Raw genomic sequence first — 20,577 nt, 5'->3', positions numbered from 1 at the left:
TTTAAATTTATAAAAATATTATTTTTTATTATTTTTTATTAGAAATGGAAGCAGTCAGCTTTGTTTTGTAAGTTTATATAACACACTCACATTCAAAATTGACATATATGAGGATCGACGCCTATTTACTTTTTTTTTGAGAATACGTCTGTTTACTTCTGTAATTGCAATGTTGTTATATATTATTTAAAAAAAATCATTGATATAAAATATCATTTTAATAATTAATAAATACTATTAAAATTAGTTTTATTTAGGTTAGTTAATATTTACTTTTAAAAAATAAAAAATCTAGTTCACTTTTATTTTTTAATATAATTAAAGAATTAATTAATTTTATTCTTTATTTAAAGTTAAGTAATTTATAATTTAAAGATTTAATAAAATTATATTAACAATCATTTTATCAAAATAAATATGATTTAAATATTAGAGTATATTTCGTGAATGAGGCCCTTACTCAAGAAATATTCATCATTAGTTTAAAAAAAAATTAAAGGTAACATAAAAAATTATTAAGAAATTAGAAATTCATTCAGACTTCCACTTGATATGTCTCCTTTAAAAATGGAAGTAGATAGCTCGAACTTGTAAGTTTATATAACATACTCAACTTTGAATTTGACATATATTAAGATCAATGTCCGTTTACACCTTTAAGTGCAATGTTATCATATTATTTAAAAAATAAAATTTATCGGTATAGAATATTATTTTAATTATTTAATAAAAAATATTAAATTCATTTTATTTCTCTAAGTTAATGTTTATTTGTTAAAAAAAATTAAATTCACTTTTATTTTCAACATAATAAAATAAATAAATAATTTTTTTTATTTATAGATGAATAATAATACATTAAACATTCAGTAATAATGAATGAAATTTTCAATAAAATAATAGCTAAAAGATATAATTTTTGACATTATTATTATTTAAATATGTTAAATTTGTACCCTTTAAAAAATATTAGTTTTAATATTTTATACTTAAATTTAATTTTATTAAACTAAAAATAAATGCATATTTATACATAATCTCAACATTTAAAAGTGCAGGGACGTAACATTAAAAAATTAAAAGTGCAGGGATCTAAAATTAAGAAAACTGAAAGTGCGTTAACGGCGTCAACACTCGCCTCAATAGAGGGACCTGGGGATGATGGAAGTTAAAGTGTAGGGATTTAATAATGGATATTTTAGTGCAGGGATCTTATGTGCAAAAACAGAAAAGTGCAGGGACATGCAGATGTATTAAGCCAAATTGCCGTATATTGCTTAATAAATAAATTGTCAAATTGCCATGAAATTGATAAAAAAAAAGCATGTTAATGACTGATTTAATGTGTTTAATGTGTTTAAATCCGGAAACCTAGTAGATTGTAGCTCTTAGAATGCATGTTACGTGTGAATTCGAGCTTATTTTCCATGAAAAAACATATTTTTGTACTTGCTGTCCAGAATAATTTTCTTTTTTAAATGAGCTTTAAACACTCTGATTATGCCATATTTGAATTCCTTGTTCGATTTTATGCGATTTTGACTTCAAAACGTGTAACACCCACATTTAAATTGCATATAGTCATATGCTCATACATTCATGCATTTCGATGGTTAAGAGTAAGCGTCGTTCATTTGCATATACGTGAGTATTTAAATTAATGATTGATGTTAATTAAATGAAAATGATGGGGGTTTGATTAATGATGTAACTATTCAAAATGAATAATAGGTAGTATAACGACCAACAAATATATCAGAACTAAATTGGAGTGAAAGTACGTCGGTAAATTAGGTTGATTTGAGTTGTTCGAAATGAAATTAAGTTTGGGGTTAGAATTGAACATATAAAATATTCAAGGATTAAATGAGATATTAGTATTTATGAATGATTCCATAAACCCAATCTTATTATAGCATGAATAAGCCCTAGCTAAATGATAAAAACCACCTCTTCACTTTCATTTATCTTATATCAAAAGAGAATTAGAGAAGTAGAGTAAAAATGTGATGAAAACCTAAACCGAACTCCAGCAACAAGATCAATTACACCTTAATTAAAGCTTGGATCAAGAAAAGAAGATATTTGGTACTTATAGACCAGAAGGTAATACGACGGACAACCCTGGAACTTCACGGGTTTGAGACTCGGTGAATTGAGTACGTGAATAGATAGTGTTATACTTGGTATATACGTTTGTTTGCAATTGCAAGTGTGTGTTGATTTGAGACGTAAATGCGCTTGTGAATTATGGTTGAATTATTGGTGTGAGTTATGTTTTGGATTTGAGAATCATGTCATGCTTATGTTTGGATATTCAATGAGAATTGAGATAGTCGTTGGTTGCCTAAAATGGCGATTCGGGCCAACGACGTGAGATTGAGTTATTGGTTGCCTAAAGGGCGATTTGGGCCAATAACATATGTTGGTTGCCTATATGGAGATTTGGGCCAACATGAGATTTATGCGCATGATTGAATATCCTTCTGTAAGCTTGATGTTGATTGGAAATGTGAGAATATGTTTGGTTTGAATTGAACATTGGATTACTATGTTTGTTATGGTTATTGCTGATGTTGAATGGATAATCGCTTGAGTTATATTTTAGCTACTTGGAATGCTTATGAATGTGTATATCTAGTATGCATATATCTATTTGCTTATTGAGTTGCAGGCTCACCCCTCTGCGTTTTTTTTTTCAGGATACAAAGAGTTGCATTGAGTCGACATTTGCATCTGATAGAGGTTTCAGGTGGGTCAATGGAGAGTTCATTGCACGTGCATATTTTGAAGTGTTTATGTGAATAAGATAGATAACAAAACTTTTGTACTAAGAGTTATTGTATAAAGCTATGTATAAGTGTTTGATGTGAGATAGTTTGAATGTTACGGTTATGCGATAAGTTAAAATTTTTGTCTCGGAACATAACATATATTAAATGGATTTTATGATGTTTGTTACAAATGTTTGAGTATATAATGTTTTAATTTGAGGGTGTAACAAAACGTGTTCGTCGTACCTGCTTCCCAGAACCTGCTTTCTAGATCCTTCCAAACTCGATCAAGACTTCAAAACGTGTTTCCCGGCCCATCCGGACTCCGAATCAGGCTCAGTTTGAACCCTGACGTAGCTAATTTAATGTACTTTAATATTTTGTATTATAACGGGCCAGACCTGATGTAAAACGGACTCAGAAGTTAAAATATGTAATAAAGTGTATAAACCGGGCCCACTAGTTTGAGGCCCATCAAACCAGCAACTTCCAGTGCCGATTTCGGGCTAACCCAAACTCAGAATCGACTCTGGATTTAGCTAGAACTGTATTGTCGAGACGTACAACTTTCGTGATCTGACCGAGAACCAATTCTGAACAGACCAATGGTCAAAACCCGCGCGAGTGCCAGATACTAAAAAGTCAACGAGGTTGAAAAGTATTCCTAACCTTATATGTATACCAAACTGTCCCTGACCATGCCAACACTGTTTATCGCTTTCCAAAAGCATTTCAAATCAAATAATAACCGGCTAAAGGACTAATCACCTAAAATTGGCCCATTAATGCATTTCCAGCCCATCACATAGACATCTTAGGGACTACCACAAAAATGTAGTAACTGTTGTATAGGTTTTTTAAGATCACCTAATAAAATCAACCAATCAAACGTTTACATCTGGTTTAGGCTTTGTGCATGTAATTAATCCAGACCAGCTGGATTTATGCTATTTGCTAAAAACCTCTAAAGTTGGATGTATGTTTAGGAGTACTTGCTTCTTGCCTCAAATGTCAGTTTAGATCGAGTCATATGCGGGTCAAACATGTTTACTGCTTTCATACATGTTTATTTACAATTTTCATATCCTGTGAAGTGCATATACTGTTGAGATGAGATATAAAACGAACATGTCCGGTAAATAAAGGAGGTAACAGATAAAGCAAGCACAAGAGTCTCGGGGAGGTGCACGAACCCTAGTCTCTGGTCCGATGCAAGATAGTCTTACTGGAGGCGAGTAAGGTTATCTAGTCAGTTAAAAGACATTTCCTAGTTGAACTAGGTGGCGACTCCATTTTTCAAACCATTTTCAGATCAAGAAGTCAGCCATAAGCCTTGGGCGAGCGGCTCCGAACCCTGCTCAGCTCACAACCATTTTCATCTATCATTCTAATATTATCTTTGCTATCCTTTTAACAAATATATTTATAAAAATATCCTACTATAAATAAAGACTTACAATCATTTTAAAGTCATTTTCACACAAACATAAGTATAGTCGCAGTTTTTCTTTCTCTAGTTTCTTCCTTTCAAATTTTTTCTCCTCTCTCTCTGTCTCTGTCTCTCTTTTTCTACTTCTCTCAATTTTCTCTCCGTTCTTCTACTTCCGCCGCACATTTTTCCATCTCGCCGTCGCGTGTCTTCCGGTGGATTTCTCGCCGTGTTTCTTACTGTCGCGTTTTCCGGTGGATTTCCCATCGTCGTGGTTCTTCTATTGATTTTCTCATTACCGCGTTTCTTCTGATAAATTTCTAGATACCGTTTTTAGATTGTTTGTAATTTTTTTAGATTTTTTTGTAAACTGATTAGTGTAGATCTATTACTTTTTAGTTTATAAAATTCTTCTATTGTTCATATAATTATTTTGTTTTTCTCTTGTTCATAGATTTGTTATTTTTATTTTAATGTACTGATTTAAAAAAATTGATGTATGGTGTATTTACAGTGTTTTTATGGTTTATTTATGTTATCGTGTTTATTTGGTGTATCTATAGTGTATTTCTGGTGTTTTTCTGGTATATCTATATTTTTCTGTGTATCTACAGTGTTTACGGTGTATTTACAGAATTTTACGGTAAATAACACTACAAAAACACTATAGATACACCATAAATAGACTATTAAAACACAATCACTAAAAAAACATTATAAATACTATAAAAACACCATAATTATATTAAAAAACACGATTAAAAAAAATACCAGAAAAAAATCTCCAAAAAAAATCTACAAAAAAAAGCATAAGTAAAAAATGAAGAGATTTTTTTTTAAAAAAAGATATTTTTTGTAAAAAAAAAATACAACCTCTAATATGTTTGAAAATAATATAAAATTAAAAACAAAATATAAAATAGTGTACTCTAAAAACTTTTCTCTTCTATAAGTCTCATTTAATGATACATAACAATTTATCGTTTCCTAATGTTTCTTTTCCCAAGGTGGAATTTTCTATAGGATTTATTAAGTTAGAAAAAAAAGATAAAATTTAATATAAAATTATTTTAAAACTGAAAATGAAACTTACAATTGAAAAATGGAATTTTTTAAATGAGAGAAGAAATAATAATTTGATATTAATAATTCATCAAGTACAAATTCTGAGGAAAAATTGACAGTTTTTAGTGTATATTATTATGGAAATGAGAAGGATCAGCATCAAGTGCCTATTAACCTTTAGTAAAGGCTAAAGTAATCAATTATGATGAGATGCAACAACTATGACTACACCACCTTTGATCAGTTGAGGATATCACACCAACTTCTTATGCCTTTGCAACATTTATTATTTACTAAGTCATAAGACTCTGGACTAATACTTAGTCTTGAACACAGAAGATATGTAACAAAATTATGTATGCAATTTTTAAAATTGTTTTTTAACAAACCTCATCGAAACAAAATTTAGTAATACAAGGGTCAGTAAGTGCAGAGGAACTAAGAACCTTCTGGCCTTTTTCTTAACTAGGGTTGTCCTCGCCTTTGCCTTGATGTACAGCCTCTAAACATTCCTTCGCCCGATGAACTTTTGACTGGAGGTAAAAGCTACCGTTCTTGGCGTTTCTCTCGAATAAACCATCATATTTCTGCAAAATGTTTGAGAAATATGTTTTACGATTGGTCCCAATTTAGATGCACAAAACGAGTTAAATTTGAAAGGCAAACCTACTTGTATTATCTCTTCCCAAGAAGTTTGCTCAGTTACGCCAAGAATTTGTCTAGCCTCTTGTTCCGTCATCACTTTACTTCCTCTCCGGATAGTGTTCTGTATTGTTTCTTGGGCAACACCGGATTTTGAGGCATCTGCATAAAAATTATATGTCATCTAATGAGTACGCAGACAAATATCTGCCTTCAACATTAAACTAGAATATGTCTCATTTCTATTGAGTGACACTATAGCTCAACCTTCACACCAGTAACTAATAATTAAAATCATATATATAAAATTAAATGAAGATAACTGACATGCAATTTGCAAATATACGGCTGAAAATAATTAATGCCCTAAACAGACATTTGTTGCAATAAGATAAAACTCTATGTAAGCAAAACACCAAGATATTGTTATAGGGTTTAATGACTAATCTAGCAACGCCCATGAAGGAAAGTAAAGTTCCTACAAGCAGCTGCAACATTGACCAACTAAAATGGTTTTTGGTTTCATGCGAACTGTGAAAAGAGCCTATTATTATTAAAATATTCTCCAGCACGTAAGTCTGTTTAAGAATCTTAGCCATACTGCGGATTTATGATGGTGCTCTGCACAATACCTGCAGTCATCAGACAGCATTTGGGATAGAATCAGCAATTCAGCTTGTCATTTTATATTCTATTTTTCTCATGGCCTTTTATGAGGTAGTCCCAAAAGTGCGATATAATTGATAACAGTTGGAAAAAAAAATTGTGATCTGTTGCTCATTTTGGGTAAAGACTCTCACCAACCTAGTAACTACTATAATAAACACAGAGATAAGTGGGTTATGTTAATTAGAAAATGAGATAGATTATGTGTAGTCAAGAGTTGGGGCTGGCTGAGAAGCCACAAGGACATCATAGTTGTTAAAAGCGCGCCCAAGGTGCTAGAAAAGCACTAGGCGAATGTGTTGCGCCTGAGCACCTTTTTCTGGGTGCATTTAGGCAGTGCTGAAGCGTTAAAAGTGCAGCAACACTGAGACGAGAGGAGCAGATTCTTTGTTAAGCAATTACAAAAGTTACAAAGAAGAACCCTATTATAATGTATTTGTCATACTATAGGGACTTCTAGAAATGGAATAAAAATTTGCTGACTACTAATGAAAAATCAAAACAGAAGCATGAAGTCAAAACAAAACAAACACACTATTATTAATTTACTAAAAGTAAAAACTGACTCTTGCAGAATAAAAAAACTAATAGATATTTGGATTATTTGCAAAAGAACTTATGAACTTTAGTGTGTTTTGCAATTACAACACAAACTTTAAAACTTAGCAAAATCGGCCACTTCATTTTTTGGCTAATCGGAACACCAAACTAATTTAAATTGAAATAACACCGATATGGGCCATATGGCTGCTGGAACATTATATATTTTTGTGTCCACATCAGCGTTTTTTCAATGGAAAATAGTTTGGTTTTCCATTTGCCAAAACATGAAAGTTTGTGACTGATTTTGCCAAGCGATCGTGTTGTAATTGTAAAACACGCTAAAGTTCCTGGTTTAATTTGCCTTCAAACCTAGATACTTTTAGGTTGCAATTAATGGAAGGCTAGTAGCTTTTTTGACTCATTATTTTGTTAGAAGCATAAATTTAATTTGAGTGTTACAGATAAATTATTTTTTTAAGCATTTATTCTCCTAGATTTTTTTATGCCTAGCACCTCGGGCTATATGAGGCTTTTGCGCTTTAGGTGCGCCTTAAACAACTATGAAGGAAATTAAGCGTGATAGATAAGTAAATGGTAGTGACTGGAAGTAATTGCTAACCATATTTGAGATTGACTAGGACACAGCCTGAGAGAGAATCAACTCCAGAACACTGCCAGTCAGCCTCTAGAAGCATGCAACATCAGGTGCATGAAGAGAGATTTGATCTCTAGACCTTAGGTTCTCTAGTAGCTCTAATATCCATTTAGCCGCACGGTTAACATTTCAAATAATATTGTAAATGGAAGTAAAAATTTATTAAAAATACCCATCTATGAAAAACCTTATTAAAACCAGACTAGGAATTTTTGTGATTGTAAGTGGCAAAAGATTGCAGGCCTACACTGAAGCATGATATCCTTTAACAACTTCCATTTCCATACAAAGGATACCAACTTTGTTACTTGTATTTCGAATAGAATACTTAACAGTAGTACATGAACAAGTGAGCAAGGCGATGAGCTTGACAGGATCATTAGCATAAAACATTGCGAGCAACACATAGGAACAATTTTCCCATCCACAAATAGATAAAAAAAAGAGCGCAAATTGGTGGGATGAAGGAAAAACAGCCAGCTCACAATTGCATTACTGCGTAGATTATAACTAATCATCAATTTAAAATAGAAGTTCCCCATCTGGTTGTAAGGCATAAACAATCACTCATGCAATAACGTAAGTATCATCAACGAAGCTAACATGAAGCTTACCATTACTAGTAAATTTACTTGTCCTATGACATTATAGCACTCTATCATTATACTACAACTTATTAGAAACGAAAGTAAAACCCGTTCAACCAATGCAAGTGAAGTAAACACTTACTTGTGAGTGCCTGGCGGTAAGCTTGCACAAAAGCTCGAGCTAAAATACCAGAGCCCATGACAATTAAGTTTGCAAGAATCTTAGCTGCCTGTCGAAAACAAGATATGAATTTATTAGACGCGACTAAAATAACAGATTCATGGCATAAATTGCAAACATGTGACCTCTCTAAAGTTCAAAGTATGAAGTAATTTCTAATAATCAACAGCGGAATTGAATTTTTTTTTTTCAATTTCAAACACTAATGATACAAATAACCCTTTGAAACAAACATAATTGAGCAAAATGAATAAAAATCTTGCATTTGCTAATCTAATAGAACCCAAGAATACAAAACCATCATCTACCCAACCAACAAAAAGAACTAAACAAATAAAAAAAGTTAAAGAAATACATACCATAGCTGAAAGGGAAGAATAGGGTTTATATCAATTTATGACTAATTTTATTTAACAATTTATGAGTAATTTTTTTTTTTATAGAAAGAAGACGAAGATTCTGGAGTAGTGTTTAGGGGTTTCAGAGACGGTGTATCATAAAATGAGGAAGGAGATGAAAAATAAAAATAAAAAATAAAGTTATGAATTAAATAATTTTAAAACAGAAAATAATCTTTGATTATGGATGTCTAAAATTCAAAGAAAAACAAAGGGCAACTTCTTCTCCAAGATTTTTGTTTTTCTGTTTAATGTGTTTGGATTCCAAATCGGAATTGGTCCGACTTTAGAATGTTTGGGCCGTTCTCCAAATGGTCTTAGGCTGATTACACAAATTTTCTAAAATAAAGCCCATTTTCCATTTATTTCTCACATTTTTTTTTCTGAAAAATTACACCAGATTATTTAAAAATTAAAAAATTTATATTAATAACTCACTTTATTATTTTTTACAGTAATCTTCCAATTTTTAAAATATGTCTGCATGTGCACCTGAATTATCTTTCTTTTCCTATTTCATTCCCCATTTATACATTACTATAGTATATGTATTACAACACGAAAATCAGCATCTGCTGGACATATGTTGAATTTGAAAAATAAAACTTACAAAATAATTTTATTTTATTATAAAATATTAATGATTGGAATTATGTTGAATTTGAAAAATAAAACTTACATAACATTTTTATTTTATTCATTATGTAACAGTTTTTGATTTTTCCCACTTATTTTACAAAACTGATGGAATTTTAAATTTGATGGAATTCTACAACTGCACTAGAATTGCATCCACTGCAGTTGGAATTCCAACAATTCCAGCTAGAATTCCATGAACTGTACACTAAAATTCTAACAATTGCTGCTGGAATTTCATGAATTGAATGCTGGAATTTTAATGGAATTCTAAAATGTTTTTTTTACTATAATGAATATGCAAAATGTGTTTATCTATATTTAATGTTTTGCATAATATCTCTTTCATCTTTTCCATACAAATACTACTTTTATTTTCATTTGCAAAAACACAAAAGAAAAAATACAGAGCAAAGAACGAGCAATATACAAAATTGTTTTAGAGTTGTTATTATAATGCAGTGGTAACAGTATTCCGGCGGTTTTATCATAGGAACGCCGCAGTTGATAGTCAGCTTTGCACCATCGAGCTGTGCCGCGACATGTCTAAAAAAAACGATCTAGTCCGCGACTCAGCCAAATCAAATTCCTGTATATTTTTCAGCAACTGTATCAACAAGTTTTAGACGTGTCCTTTTACAGTTGCTGCCATGAATTCTGATGAGGTTGCTGCCATGAATTCCGATGAGGTTGCTACCTACGGTTCCTCCACTATTGATACTAACAAACCATTCCGGTTTGAAGGTCTGCATTTCAAAAGGTGGAAACAAAAGACATAATTTTTCCTAACCATGAAAAAAGTGGTTTCTATTTTATCTGTGGAAATGTTGTCGTTGATGAAATTGCTAAGGAGGAAGAAAAAGACAATTAGAATGTTGAACTACAACAGTGGATGACAAATGATTACATGTGCAAGAATTTTATTCCTAATGCACTGAGTGATGATCTATATGATTATTATAATAACGGAAAGTCTGCAAAGCTACAAAGGAAGTACGATACCGAGGAGGCGAGGACGAAGAAGTACGCAGTCAGCCGCTACCTCAAATATTAGATGATGGACGAAAAATATGTTGAGGCACAATCCTATGAATTGCAGAAAATCGCTCATGAGATTATCTCTGAAGGTATGGTTCTTGACGAATAATTTCAAGTAGTTGTTTTGATTGATAAGTTACCTCCTTCGAGGAAGAATTTTAAGAATTCTATTAGGCACAAAACCAAGGAGTTTTCCTTGGAAAGTTTGATCACTTGTCTTCGGATTGAAGAAGAGGCGAATAACCAAGACCAAAAAGAAGAGGTGCTTGTTGTTTCTAGCAACACCGGAAAGTTCAGTTCGGTGAATATGAAGCCAAATGGCAAAAAAATTAAGAATCAAAATCAAAATTCAAACTCTAACTAAAATGTGAACCGCAACAAAAAGAATGGTAATCCGTCAAGGAAGCATATTATGAGATAGCGACCACCTGTAAAAAATGATTTGCCACCGTTTATGTGTTTTAACTGTGGAAAATCAAGTCATATGGCACACAAGTGTTCGAACAGGCCAAGTACTGCTCCGCAAGCTAACTTGGTTGAATAGCCTTTTACGGCTATGATAACTGAAATGATGGCTAAGATCAACCTTTTTAGTGAATCAAGTGGGTGGTGGATAGACACAGGCGCAAACTGTCATGTATGCCACAATCGTGCTTTGTTTAAAACATACACTGCTGTTGATGATAAGAAAATATTGCTGGGTAATAGAAATACTCATACCACTATTGTTGCTGGTATTGGAAGTGTTGAATTGAAGTTTACTTTAAGGAAGACACTAATTTTGAAGGATGTGATGCACACTCCTATGATGAGGAAGAATCTGGTGTCTGGATATCTTCTCAATAAGGTTGGATTTTTCAAACTATTGAAGGAGATTTATACACCATTACTAAAAATGGTATTTTTGTGGGAAAGGGTTATGCTCGTGAGGGTATGATTAAGATGAATGTTGAAATTATCAATAAAGTTGCTTCTTCTGTTTACATGATTTGTGATTTTAATATTTGGCATGCTAGACTCTGTCATGTAAATAAAAGAACAATTAGCAACATGACTACCTTAGGTTAATTCCGAAAATGAACCAAACTGAGTTCTAAAAATGTGAATTATGTAGTCAAGCCAAAATAACAAAAAAACTCACATAAATGAGTAAATAGAGAATCTAAACCCTTAGATTTAATACATTCAGACATGTGTGAACTTGATGGATCTTGACCAAAAATGGTAAGAGATATTTTATCACTTCTATTGATTGTTCTGATTATACATATGTGTATTTGATTAAAAGTAAAAATGATGCACTTGACAAGTTCAAGTTATTTCTTACTGAAATTGAAATTCAATTTAATAAGAAAATCAAAAAATTTCGTAGTGAGAGAGTTACTAAATATGAATCAAACTTGTTTATACAATTCTATAACTCGCATGATATTGTACATGAAAAAACAACACCTTATTCTCCCGAAATAAAAAGTAAAACCGAAACAAAAAATAAAACATTTACAAATGTTGTAGTGTCTATTTTATTAAATTCTGGTACTACTTCTTATTGGTGGGGTGAAATCCTGCTAACTGTTTGTTATATGCTCAATAAAGTTTATAAGTCAAACAATAAGATTTCATCTTATGAGATTCTAAAGAAAAGACAACCAAATTTGTCTTTTTGAGAATTTGGCGTTGTTTGGCCTATGTTCGGATTTCTGATCCAAAACAAATAAAATTAGCAAGTAGATCCAGTGAATATATTTTTATTGGGTACGCAGTCAATAGCAAAGCATATAGATTTTACGACTTGACTACACGAGTGATTATTGAATCTTTGGATGCAGATTTTTATGAACATAAATTTCCTTTTCAATTAGGAAATAGTGGGGGCGAATCATCTAGTAATATTCATGTTGTTAGGAATAATGAGTTTACTTATGATGTAGAACCAGCAATCAGAAGAAGTAAAAGAGCTAGAATTTCGAAAGACTTTGATTCCGATTTACCATGTTTATTCTTTAGAGGAGGATCCTGCAAACCTCCAGGAAGCTCTGACTTCTTTCGATGCTGATTTGTGGCAAGAAGGCATAAATGATGATATGGACTCACTAGAGTCCAATAAGATATGGCAATCGATTGATCTACCTTCCGGTTGCAAAATCATAGGTTGTAAATGGATCTTGAAAAAGAAATTGAAACCTAACGGCACAGTTGATAAATATAAAGCTCGACTTGTTGTCAAGGGTTATAGACAACATGAAACATTGATTTCTTTGATACCTATTGTCATGACCCAAATCCATGAGTTGAGGCCGACGTTAGAGAATGGGAGTGATAGCTTCGGAACCCGCAGTAAGCCTAAAAACCTATATTTGTTTTTTTGCAAAACAAAACACTTTCTATGCATAATAGGTTTTCAGAAAACTTGTTAACTATTACTTTTATTTAACATACAACTCATTTTGAAAACTGGTGTAGTAACACTAGAAACCGGACTGGTAACATATAAGTGGCATGCACTATATCCATTATTCATATAACCAAAACGTACAACCAGACCACATATACATAGCTAGTAATTAACTATACCCTATACATATATACTGCCATCTGTGCATCCACCAAGATGTTATATACAAAAATAGTGGTTTCATATTAGAGTATATAAATAAAGAAACACTGACAAGGCTATTGGAAAACTAACATATACTATTATAGCATCTAAGAGTTTCAAACTGTATACAAGTCAAAAAGAGAAAGCCTCTCTGAAGTAGAAATAAGGAAGTTCGACCACCTCAAAGTTAAACACTTGAAGAATGGTAAAAACAACGGGGTAGAAATATAAATATTTCTGAGTGAGTATGCATATTTATAGTTAAATATCAAAAGAGCAGAATAAGAAAATAGTTGTATATAAGATATCACCAGTTTGTCGATCCAGATGAAACCTTAAACCTCAATTTCCTAATAGACAAACTATAATATGATCCACAATACACATGATAGGAGTATTTTACTCCTATTTAGAGTGTCGTTTCCGCATGCTTTTATTATGTTTTGTCATGTTTTTATGGTATTCCGAATGCCTTATTGCATGTTTTAGTATTTCAGATACTTGGGAGCATTGCGGAAGCATTTTGGTGCAAAAGATGGAAAAGTCGACGAAAGAGAGGCGAAAGCTCATTTGCAATTCGGAAAAGCTGACCCCTCTGCACTCTTTGACCAATTTGGATCGGTTAGAGGTCTCTATTGAGTTTGTGTTCTTCATAAGAGTTAAAGTAGACATCCTGAGCTTTCCAATGGTTCAAGAACCAACTCATTTGGACATTTCTACACCGAGTTATGAAGTTTTGAAGTTCAAGGTTGTGGAGTCTGAAGGTTGCACGAATCGTGCAACACCTTGCACGAATCGTGCATAAGTAGAGCAGAAGCAGATTGTTCCCAGAGATATTGCACGATCCGTGCACCCATGTTAAGTTGGTTTGCACGATTCGTGCAAAGGCTTAAAGTTAGAATCGAAAATCTGAAGAAAAGGACAAGGCTTATGCACACTTCCTCTTTTGGCCCAACACTCTTTTGTAGGATGTTTTTATTTCCTTTTTGAGAACACTATAAGTACTACTTTATGATTCAAAATTAGGGTATGCAACATTCATTATTTTTATTCCTTTTGTGTTGCCTCCTAAAAATAGCTTAGAATCTCTTTAGAGTTGTGTGCTCCATCTTTTCCACCATTGTTGGTGAAGTGAAGCTTTTAATGTTTTGATTGAACAAGGTCTTTTATTAATTAATGCAAGCTTATTTATTGTGGAATCTTCATTATCTTTTATGAGTTATTGTTCTTCCATTTTACTTAAGGTAATCTTTCTCTACTTTTTAATGTTTAGTTGTTTGATTAGTGCTTGTATTGAGAACTTAGCCATGAGTGGCTAAGCCCCTTGTTAGGGGGTTGGTATGATAGCCTAGGGTTGTATGATTGGTTGGTTCTTGATGTTGTTTACTCATGTTTTACTCCTATTGCTTATTGCTTGTTTAGGATTAGCTACCCTAAGCATGTTTAGAGTTTGATTGATGCACCGAGAGGTGGTTGATTAGATTGACTAATAGGATTGAAAACCTAGGTTTTAGAGCGCCACGAGAGTGGGTTTGAACTTAGGTGGCTCTAGAGTTGATTGATTAATCGCTAGTTAATTGTTTGGTTATGCCTTGTAACACGAGAGTGAGCTTGGTATTGATTAGGTGATTAGGTAGCGGTTTTGTTGCTCCTTGAGGCTCGAGAGAGCGGGAATAACGCTTTAGACTTCACTCGGCCCTTGAAACACTTCCGATTTGACCAACCATGAATGCATGACCTAGGTGTGATTACCAATCCCTTGACGTTTCCCTTTATTGATTTTAAATCATTGATAATTAGTGCTTTTTGAGTTATTGCATTTTAGCGTTTAGTTGATTCTTCGTTGTTAGAATTGTTACAAAAAAACCAATCTTTATTTGTGCTTTCCGAATTGAATTTCATAAGCGATTTCACTCACTTTAAACCTTTAGTCCTCGTGGGATCGACATCCGACTTCCGGATTTACTACGAGTTGGGTTTATTCTCAACAAGTTTTTGGCGCCGTTGTCGGGGACTAGGTTGCGTTTAATTGATTGAAAGTATTTTGAAATTCGGTCGAGTTAGCGTTATTTTCTGTTTTTACTTTTATTGTTCATTCTTGCATTTTTCGTGATTTACGCTCAGTTCTCTTGTCTTTGTTTGTGTAGGAATTTACCCTTTGTGTATGCATAATACACGGCGTGCTAATCTCCCACTAGAACCTTTTCAAGAGGATCTCGGTAGTTACGAAAGAGGCGTAAGAAGGAGAGCCCGGATTCCTTTAGTTATGGAGGGTGACGGGCATGATTATGAGGAAGAGGAAAGGTTTAATCCTCTAGTGGACGAAGGGGAACAACAATATCCACCCCCTCCTCCACTTGAGAATGTAAACCGACAAAGGCATCAAGAACGCCCAAGGAATGATCGCCCCCAAGTGCACCCACAAGTGCAAAATCAACCAAGATAAACCTTGGGCGAGTTCTTCTTGCCGAATGTGGATAATGCCACATTTGGATGTTTTGCAATGCCGGTTCAAGCGGCAACCTTCGAGATCAAGCCAAGTACCATACAACTCTTGGAGAACCGTTGTGCCTTTTATGGGTTAAGTCACGAGGATCCAAATGCGCACATTGCTAGTTTCTTGGGTGTACTTAATACGTTCAAGCTTCATGGGATAACCGCGGATCAAACCAAGTTGAGGATGTTCCCCGTCTCTTTAAGGGACAAGGCTAGTCTATGGCTTCACTCGCTACCTAATGAGTCAATACGCACTTGGAGGGAGTTGGCGCAAGCCTTTCTCAACAAATATTTCCCTCATGGCAAGACCACAAAGTTGACCAAGGATATACTTGAGTTTGTTCAATTCGAAGGGGAGTCACTTTATGAGGCATGGGAGCGGTTCAAGGATCTACAAAGGAGCGTCCCACATCATCGGCTCAATAGAGAGCATGTTATTCAAATCTTCTATGATGGGACAACTATTACTACTAGAGGCACTATTGATGCGGCGTCGGGGGGATCGCTAATGCAAAAGACTTATGAAGAAGCTCTTGACTTGGTGGAGAAATTGGCCATAGTTAGTAGTACATGGGGGCCCATAGATAGAAGAGCGCCATCTACTCAAAAGTCGTTGATGACTCATGATCAAGTGAAAGAGATGGAGGCCATAAAAGCAATAAATACTTCACTTCAAGCTCAAGTAGATGCTCTTAAGAGGCAATTGAACCCAAGAAACGCTCCGGTAGCTTATGTTCAAGTGGGATGCGAGTTTTGTAGAGATTTCAACCACTCGGGGGGAGAATGCCTAGTTACGGGGCAAGCTTTGAGTGAGCAAGTGAACTACATTGGGGGTCAAAGGCAAGCTAATGATCCTTATTCTAACACCTACAACCCCGGATGGAGGAATCATCCAAATTTTGGGTGGAGAAATCAAGAAAGGCAAGGCAATGCTCAAGGGTCTAATCAAGTGGGTTCAAGTTTTCAAGGCAACAATAGGCCTCCACAACAACAAGGTCACTATGAAGGCAATCAAGGTCAAGGGTACAACTATGGTGGTAGACCTCAACACCCACCCGGTTTTCAACCACAACGGAATGTGGATGATGGGAATGTGCTTTACAAGGTGCTAGAGAAGTTGGATAAAATGGAGCAAAGAGAGCTTGATGCTAGGCAAAGGGAGAAGAACCAAGCTTCCACGATCCATCATTTAGAGACTCAAATCTCCCAACTTGCCATTAATCTTCAAGGTAGACCTCAAGGAGGATTGCCGTCCACTACGGAAACTAATCCTAGAGAGCATGTGAAAGCCATCAAAGTTGTGGAGCTTCGAAGCGGTAGAGTCCTTGATGTTGATCATAACAAGGATTTTGAAAAAGCTAATGGCAAGAGGCCAATGATTGTGGAGGTTGAGCCTCAAGTGGTAATAGATGTTGCAAGCTCTAGTCAAGAGCTACCAAAGTCTTGTGAGGAGGTGGCCATTGATATTGATGTTGAGGAACCATATGTGAGGCCACCACCACCACCACCTTTTGTGCCTAAAGTACCATTCCCAAGCCGGTTGAGAAAGGCCCCGGACAATAAAAAGTTTCATAAGTTTCTTGAAATCTTCAAGAAACTTCAAATAAGTATGAGCTTAGGGGATGCCTTGCGAGAGATGCCCCAATATGCTAAGTTCTTGAAAGACATAATTATGAACAAGCGAAGTTGGGAACAAGGCGGAACAATTCCTCTAACGGAAAGTTGTAGTTCTATTATCCAAAGCAATCTACCGACCAAGCTACAAGATACAGGGAGTTTCACGATTCCTTGCTTAATTGGCACTTCTACTTCTCTTAATTGTCTTTGCGATTTAGGTGCAAGTATAAATCTAATGCCGTTGTGTCTTTTCAGGAAAATATGTGGAAACCAACCGATAAAACAAACTTCCATGATGCTCCAATTGGCCGACCATTCGCTCAAGAGACCGCACGGGGTTGCGGAAGACGTGCTAGTAAAAGTGGGCAAGTTCATCTTTCCGGTGGACTTTGTTGTGCTTGATTCTGCGGTCGACAAAGATTGCCCCATGATTCTTGGGCGTCCTTTTTTGAATACCGGGAGAGCATTGGTTGATGTTAATGCGAGGAAGATAACATTGAGAATGAATGATGAGAGCATGGTGTTTGACATCAAGCATGGAAAAAGCAAGTGTGAGGAGGAGAAATGCATGAAGATTGATACTATTGAGCCCACATTGCATGTGCCAATAAAGGAGGTTCCTAAGAAAGAACCCGAAGTTGTGTGTGCAAAAATCGAAACAACACCTCATATCAAGCCACGCAAAGGAAAACCAAAATGTTGGGCATCATGGAAGTTGAAGCTCAACGGGATAGCAACCGCAAGCAAGAGACAAATATGCATGGACGTTGCTACTCTTGGTGAGTACGTCCAAGTTCGAACCTCTCAAGCACATTCACATGCGGGGAAGTTGATTTCTAAGTGGAGCAGACCATTTAAGATACGGCGCAAATTGAATGATGGTTTGATTGAGTTGGAGGGGGCCAATGGAGATGTTTTTAAGGTGCTTGGAGAATGGTGCAAACCATATCCTAGAGTGTTGATCGATGAAAATCGCAAGCAAGTCGCTCTTTTTGATCCTCCATGAATTTGAGGATCAGTAGTCGAGCTTTCGACTCTAAACAAGCGCACTTGGGAGGCAATCCCAAGAGGTTCGTCTTAGTGCTTTCATTTGTTTTTAGTGTTTATAGTTGTTTAGTGTTTATGTTTGTTTGTTTATTTTCCGTATTTTCTTTGTTTTGTTCAAGATAACGCCGGTGTGTTTTGGTTATGGTGTGTAGGAGAATTGCGGAAAAGAGAAATTCAGAAATTCCCATCCTGTGCATTGCACGATTCATGCAAGCCCCTTAAGTTCTGTTGCACGGATCGTGCACCATTGAAATAGGAAACAGAATGTTTACCCAGAAATTGCATGGATCGAGCAACACAAAATCCAAGCTTGTCTCGATCCGTGCAAAGCAATTAAAGGAGGAGGAATTGAAATTTTCTCATTGGTCCATCATTAAGGCACTTGGATTGTTGAGGTGGCTTGATCTTAACCTTTCATAAGAAATACAAAACACAAAGCTTGATGAGTTGGCATCATCTTAGAGCATTCAAATTAGAATTTGTTTCTTAACCATAAATAGCCACCCAACACTTCATCTTCTCCATCTTTCTTTTCCTTATCTAGCAATCTTCCATAGCCAAAAAGCTTATGTCTCTCTCTTCTACCAAAACATCCACCACACTTAGCCACCACCAAAAGCCGCCCAAACAAAATTCCGACTTCACTTCCGACTACCATTTTCCCTACTCTACAATGTCTCGATGCGAGATTATCGAGAGGATCCCGCACCAAGGAGTGCAATGGGAGCAACCGGCTCTAAATGTTTTTGCGGATGGAAGTGCTTTTGAGGCGGAGCAACGCCAATTCATGAAAGAGCAAAAGGAAATGTGGAAGTAAAAGGCGACAAGAGGGAAAAAAAACTAAGGGATTACTTCAATGCCCAAGGGGGGCCTCGCTATCCATCGCCGACACCATATCCTGAACCGCCGGTGTTCGATTGAACACTTGAGATTTGATTTTCTAAACTCAACTCCTATTCAATTTTTATATGTCTAATTTCTTAGCATTGAGGACATTGCATCGAAATGTGTGAGGAGGGTTGGAAAATTGAATGTAGTTGCGTAGGACTGTTTGTGTTATTTTTATTGCTTTCTTGTGTTAGGATTGTTTAGTTTATTTTCTTGTAAGCTTTGTTATTGTGATAGTGTGTAGGTTGTAGTGTTGTCTAGCACTAATCTCTTATCTTGAAATCATGTTTAAGGAAATGAGAATTTATGCAATTTTTGAAAATTTGTCAACAATTGATATCTCCCGGGCTATGAAACGTGTAAATGTTTTCATCTAGTTTAAGCAATTCATGGTGGATGCTTGCTTAATGAAATGCAATGGAATTGGACATGTTTAGTTGGCATTAGGACGAGTCCATTAATTGTGTGATTTTTGGACATGACTGAGGTACTTGATTCGAATGTATGATATGTGCTTTAATGGAAATTCTTGTGTCACTTTGAGTATGAACATATTTTGGCATGAATTCATAAGACTTAAGCATTTGAGCATGACACCACCCTTTTATTTGAGCATTTTGAGCCTAATAGTTTATTGTGAGTGTCGTTTTGTCGGAATTCCTAGAATTTGCTCGGTGTCCATTCGAGATTGCATTGTTGAATGATCGATGATTAGATGAGTATGGCATTAGGTGTAACCAATTCTAGAGACCACTTTAAATGCTTACCTTTTACCTCTAGATAACCAAGTTTGGGCCTAGACTTTTGTTGATATGACCGTATTCACACACTAATCCCGTTCTTCCATTTCCACTTTAAACACCCGAACTTGACTTGAGAACTAGTGTGAGGAGGATGAGGTAGTAGTTTAATGAAAAAGAGAGTTTGAACTTGAATTTAAAAGGGAAATTCCATGCCTAGAAAGTTAGAAGAGAAAGAAAAATTTTTAAAAAAAAAGAAAAAAAAAGAGAAAAGAAGGAAAATAGAAAAATAGAAAAAGAAGAATAAAGAGAAAAGAAAAATAAAGGCATTAAAATGAAATAAGAGTCAAAAGGAGTTCAAATGTGCTAAATTCCAAGCTAGCCCAAGTGTTTGATGATTAATGTTTTATCTAGTTCCAAGTCAAGTTTTAGCCTAAATATCAACTTTGACCTACCCTGACCCTTGGCCACGTTACAACCCGGAAAAGACCATATGATAATTGTCGATCATCGAGCTAAGTAGTGGAGTCTAGGACTATGAGCAAACTTATGGGAATTCCGTATTTTGTGTGCTTC

At 34.9% G+C, this 20,577-nt stretch overlaps 2 protein-coding genes and 1 long non-coding RNA gene across 4 annotated transcripts; 2 read left to right on the top strand and 1 right to left on the bottom strand.

The window, feature by feature from the left end:
- The first annotated feature begins 1,993 nt into the window (after window positions 1-1,993).
- LOC126666242 (uncharacterized) lies at window positions 1,994-2,965 on the top strand. Its single transcript, XR_007637840.1, has 2 exons — window positions 1,994-2,088; window positions 2,703-2,965. It is a non-coding gene; the product is annotated as an uncharacterized LOC126666242 (long non-coding RNA).
- A 2,645-nt stretch (window positions 2,966-5,610) lies between these two features.
- LOC126671162 (mitochondrial import inner membrane translocase subunit PAM16 like 2-like) lies at window positions 5,611-9,150 on the bottom strand. Of its 2 annotated transcripts, XM_050364888.2 has the most exons (4): window positions 8,902-9,150; window positions 8,504-8,591; window positions 5,939-6,072; window positions 5,611-5,855 (listed from the first exon to the last, which is right to left on the bottom strand). In XM_050364888.2, the coding sequence occupies exons 1-4, from the start codon at window positions 8,902-8,904 to the stop codon at window positions 5,730-5,732; spliced, it is 351 nt and encodes a 116-aa protein (XP_050220845.1). In that variant the 5' UTR covers window positions 8,905-9,150; the 3' UTR covers window positions 5,611-5,729. The 2 variants fall into 2 exon arrangements, with proteins under 2 accessions (XP_050220845.1, XP_050220851.1); XM_050364894.2 differs by lacking the exons at window positions 8,504-8,591; window positions 8,902-9,150 and adding an exon at window positions 7,739-8,161.
- A 6,566-nt stretch (window positions 9,151-15,716) lies between these two features.
- On the top strand, window positions 15,717-18,332 carry LOC126670101 (uncharacterized). Its single transcript, XM_050363761.1, has 3 exons — window positions 15,717-16,549; window positions 16,631-17,362; window positions 17,582-18,332. The coding sequence occupies exons 1-3, from the start codon at window positions 15,717-15,719 to the stop codon at window positions 18,330-18,332; spliced, it is 2,316 nt and encodes a 771-aa protein (XP_050219718.1).
- The last annotated feature ends 2,245 nt before the right edge of the window (window positions 18,333-20,577 follow it).

This window comes from Mercurialis annua, linkage group LG1-X (assembly GCF_937616625.2).
Source record: "Mercurialis annua linkage group LG1-X, ddMerAnnu1.2, whole genome shotgun sequence".
In the NCBI taxonomy this organism is placed as follows: Eukaryota; Viridiplantae; Streptophyta; class Magnoliopsida; order Malpighiales; family Euphorbiaceae; genus Mercurialis; species Mercurialis annua.
The sequence above is the reverse complement of the archived record's forward strand: the minus strand, read 5'-3'. Positions and strand labels throughout refer to the sequence as shown.

Excerpts from the sequence above, each read along its gene's own strand:
- LOC126671162 (XM_050364888.2), bottom strand. Across the intron at positions 6,073-8,503 it reads TTACCGCCAGGCACTCACAA|ATGCCTCAAAATCCGGTGTT; the intron begins GTAAGTGTTTAC and ends ATTTTTATGCAG. Across the intron at positions 5,856-5,938 it reads CTTGGGAAGAGATAATACAA|AAATATGATGGTTTATTCGA; the intron begins GTAGGTTTGCCT and ends AACATTTTGCAG.
- LOC126670101 (XM_050363761.1), top strand. The coding sequence starts at position 15,717 with ATGCCGGTTCAAGCGGCAACCTTCGAGATCAAGCCAAGTACCATACAA. Across the intron at positions 16,550-16,630 it reads AACTACATTGGGGGTCAAAG|GCAAGGCAATGCTCAAGGGT; the intron begins GCAAGCTAATGA and ends AAATCAAGAAAG. Across the intron at positions 17,363-17,581 it reads GAGATGCCCCAATATGCTAA|GAAAATATGTGGAAACCAAC; the intron begins GTTCTTGAAAGA and ends GTGTCTTTTCAG.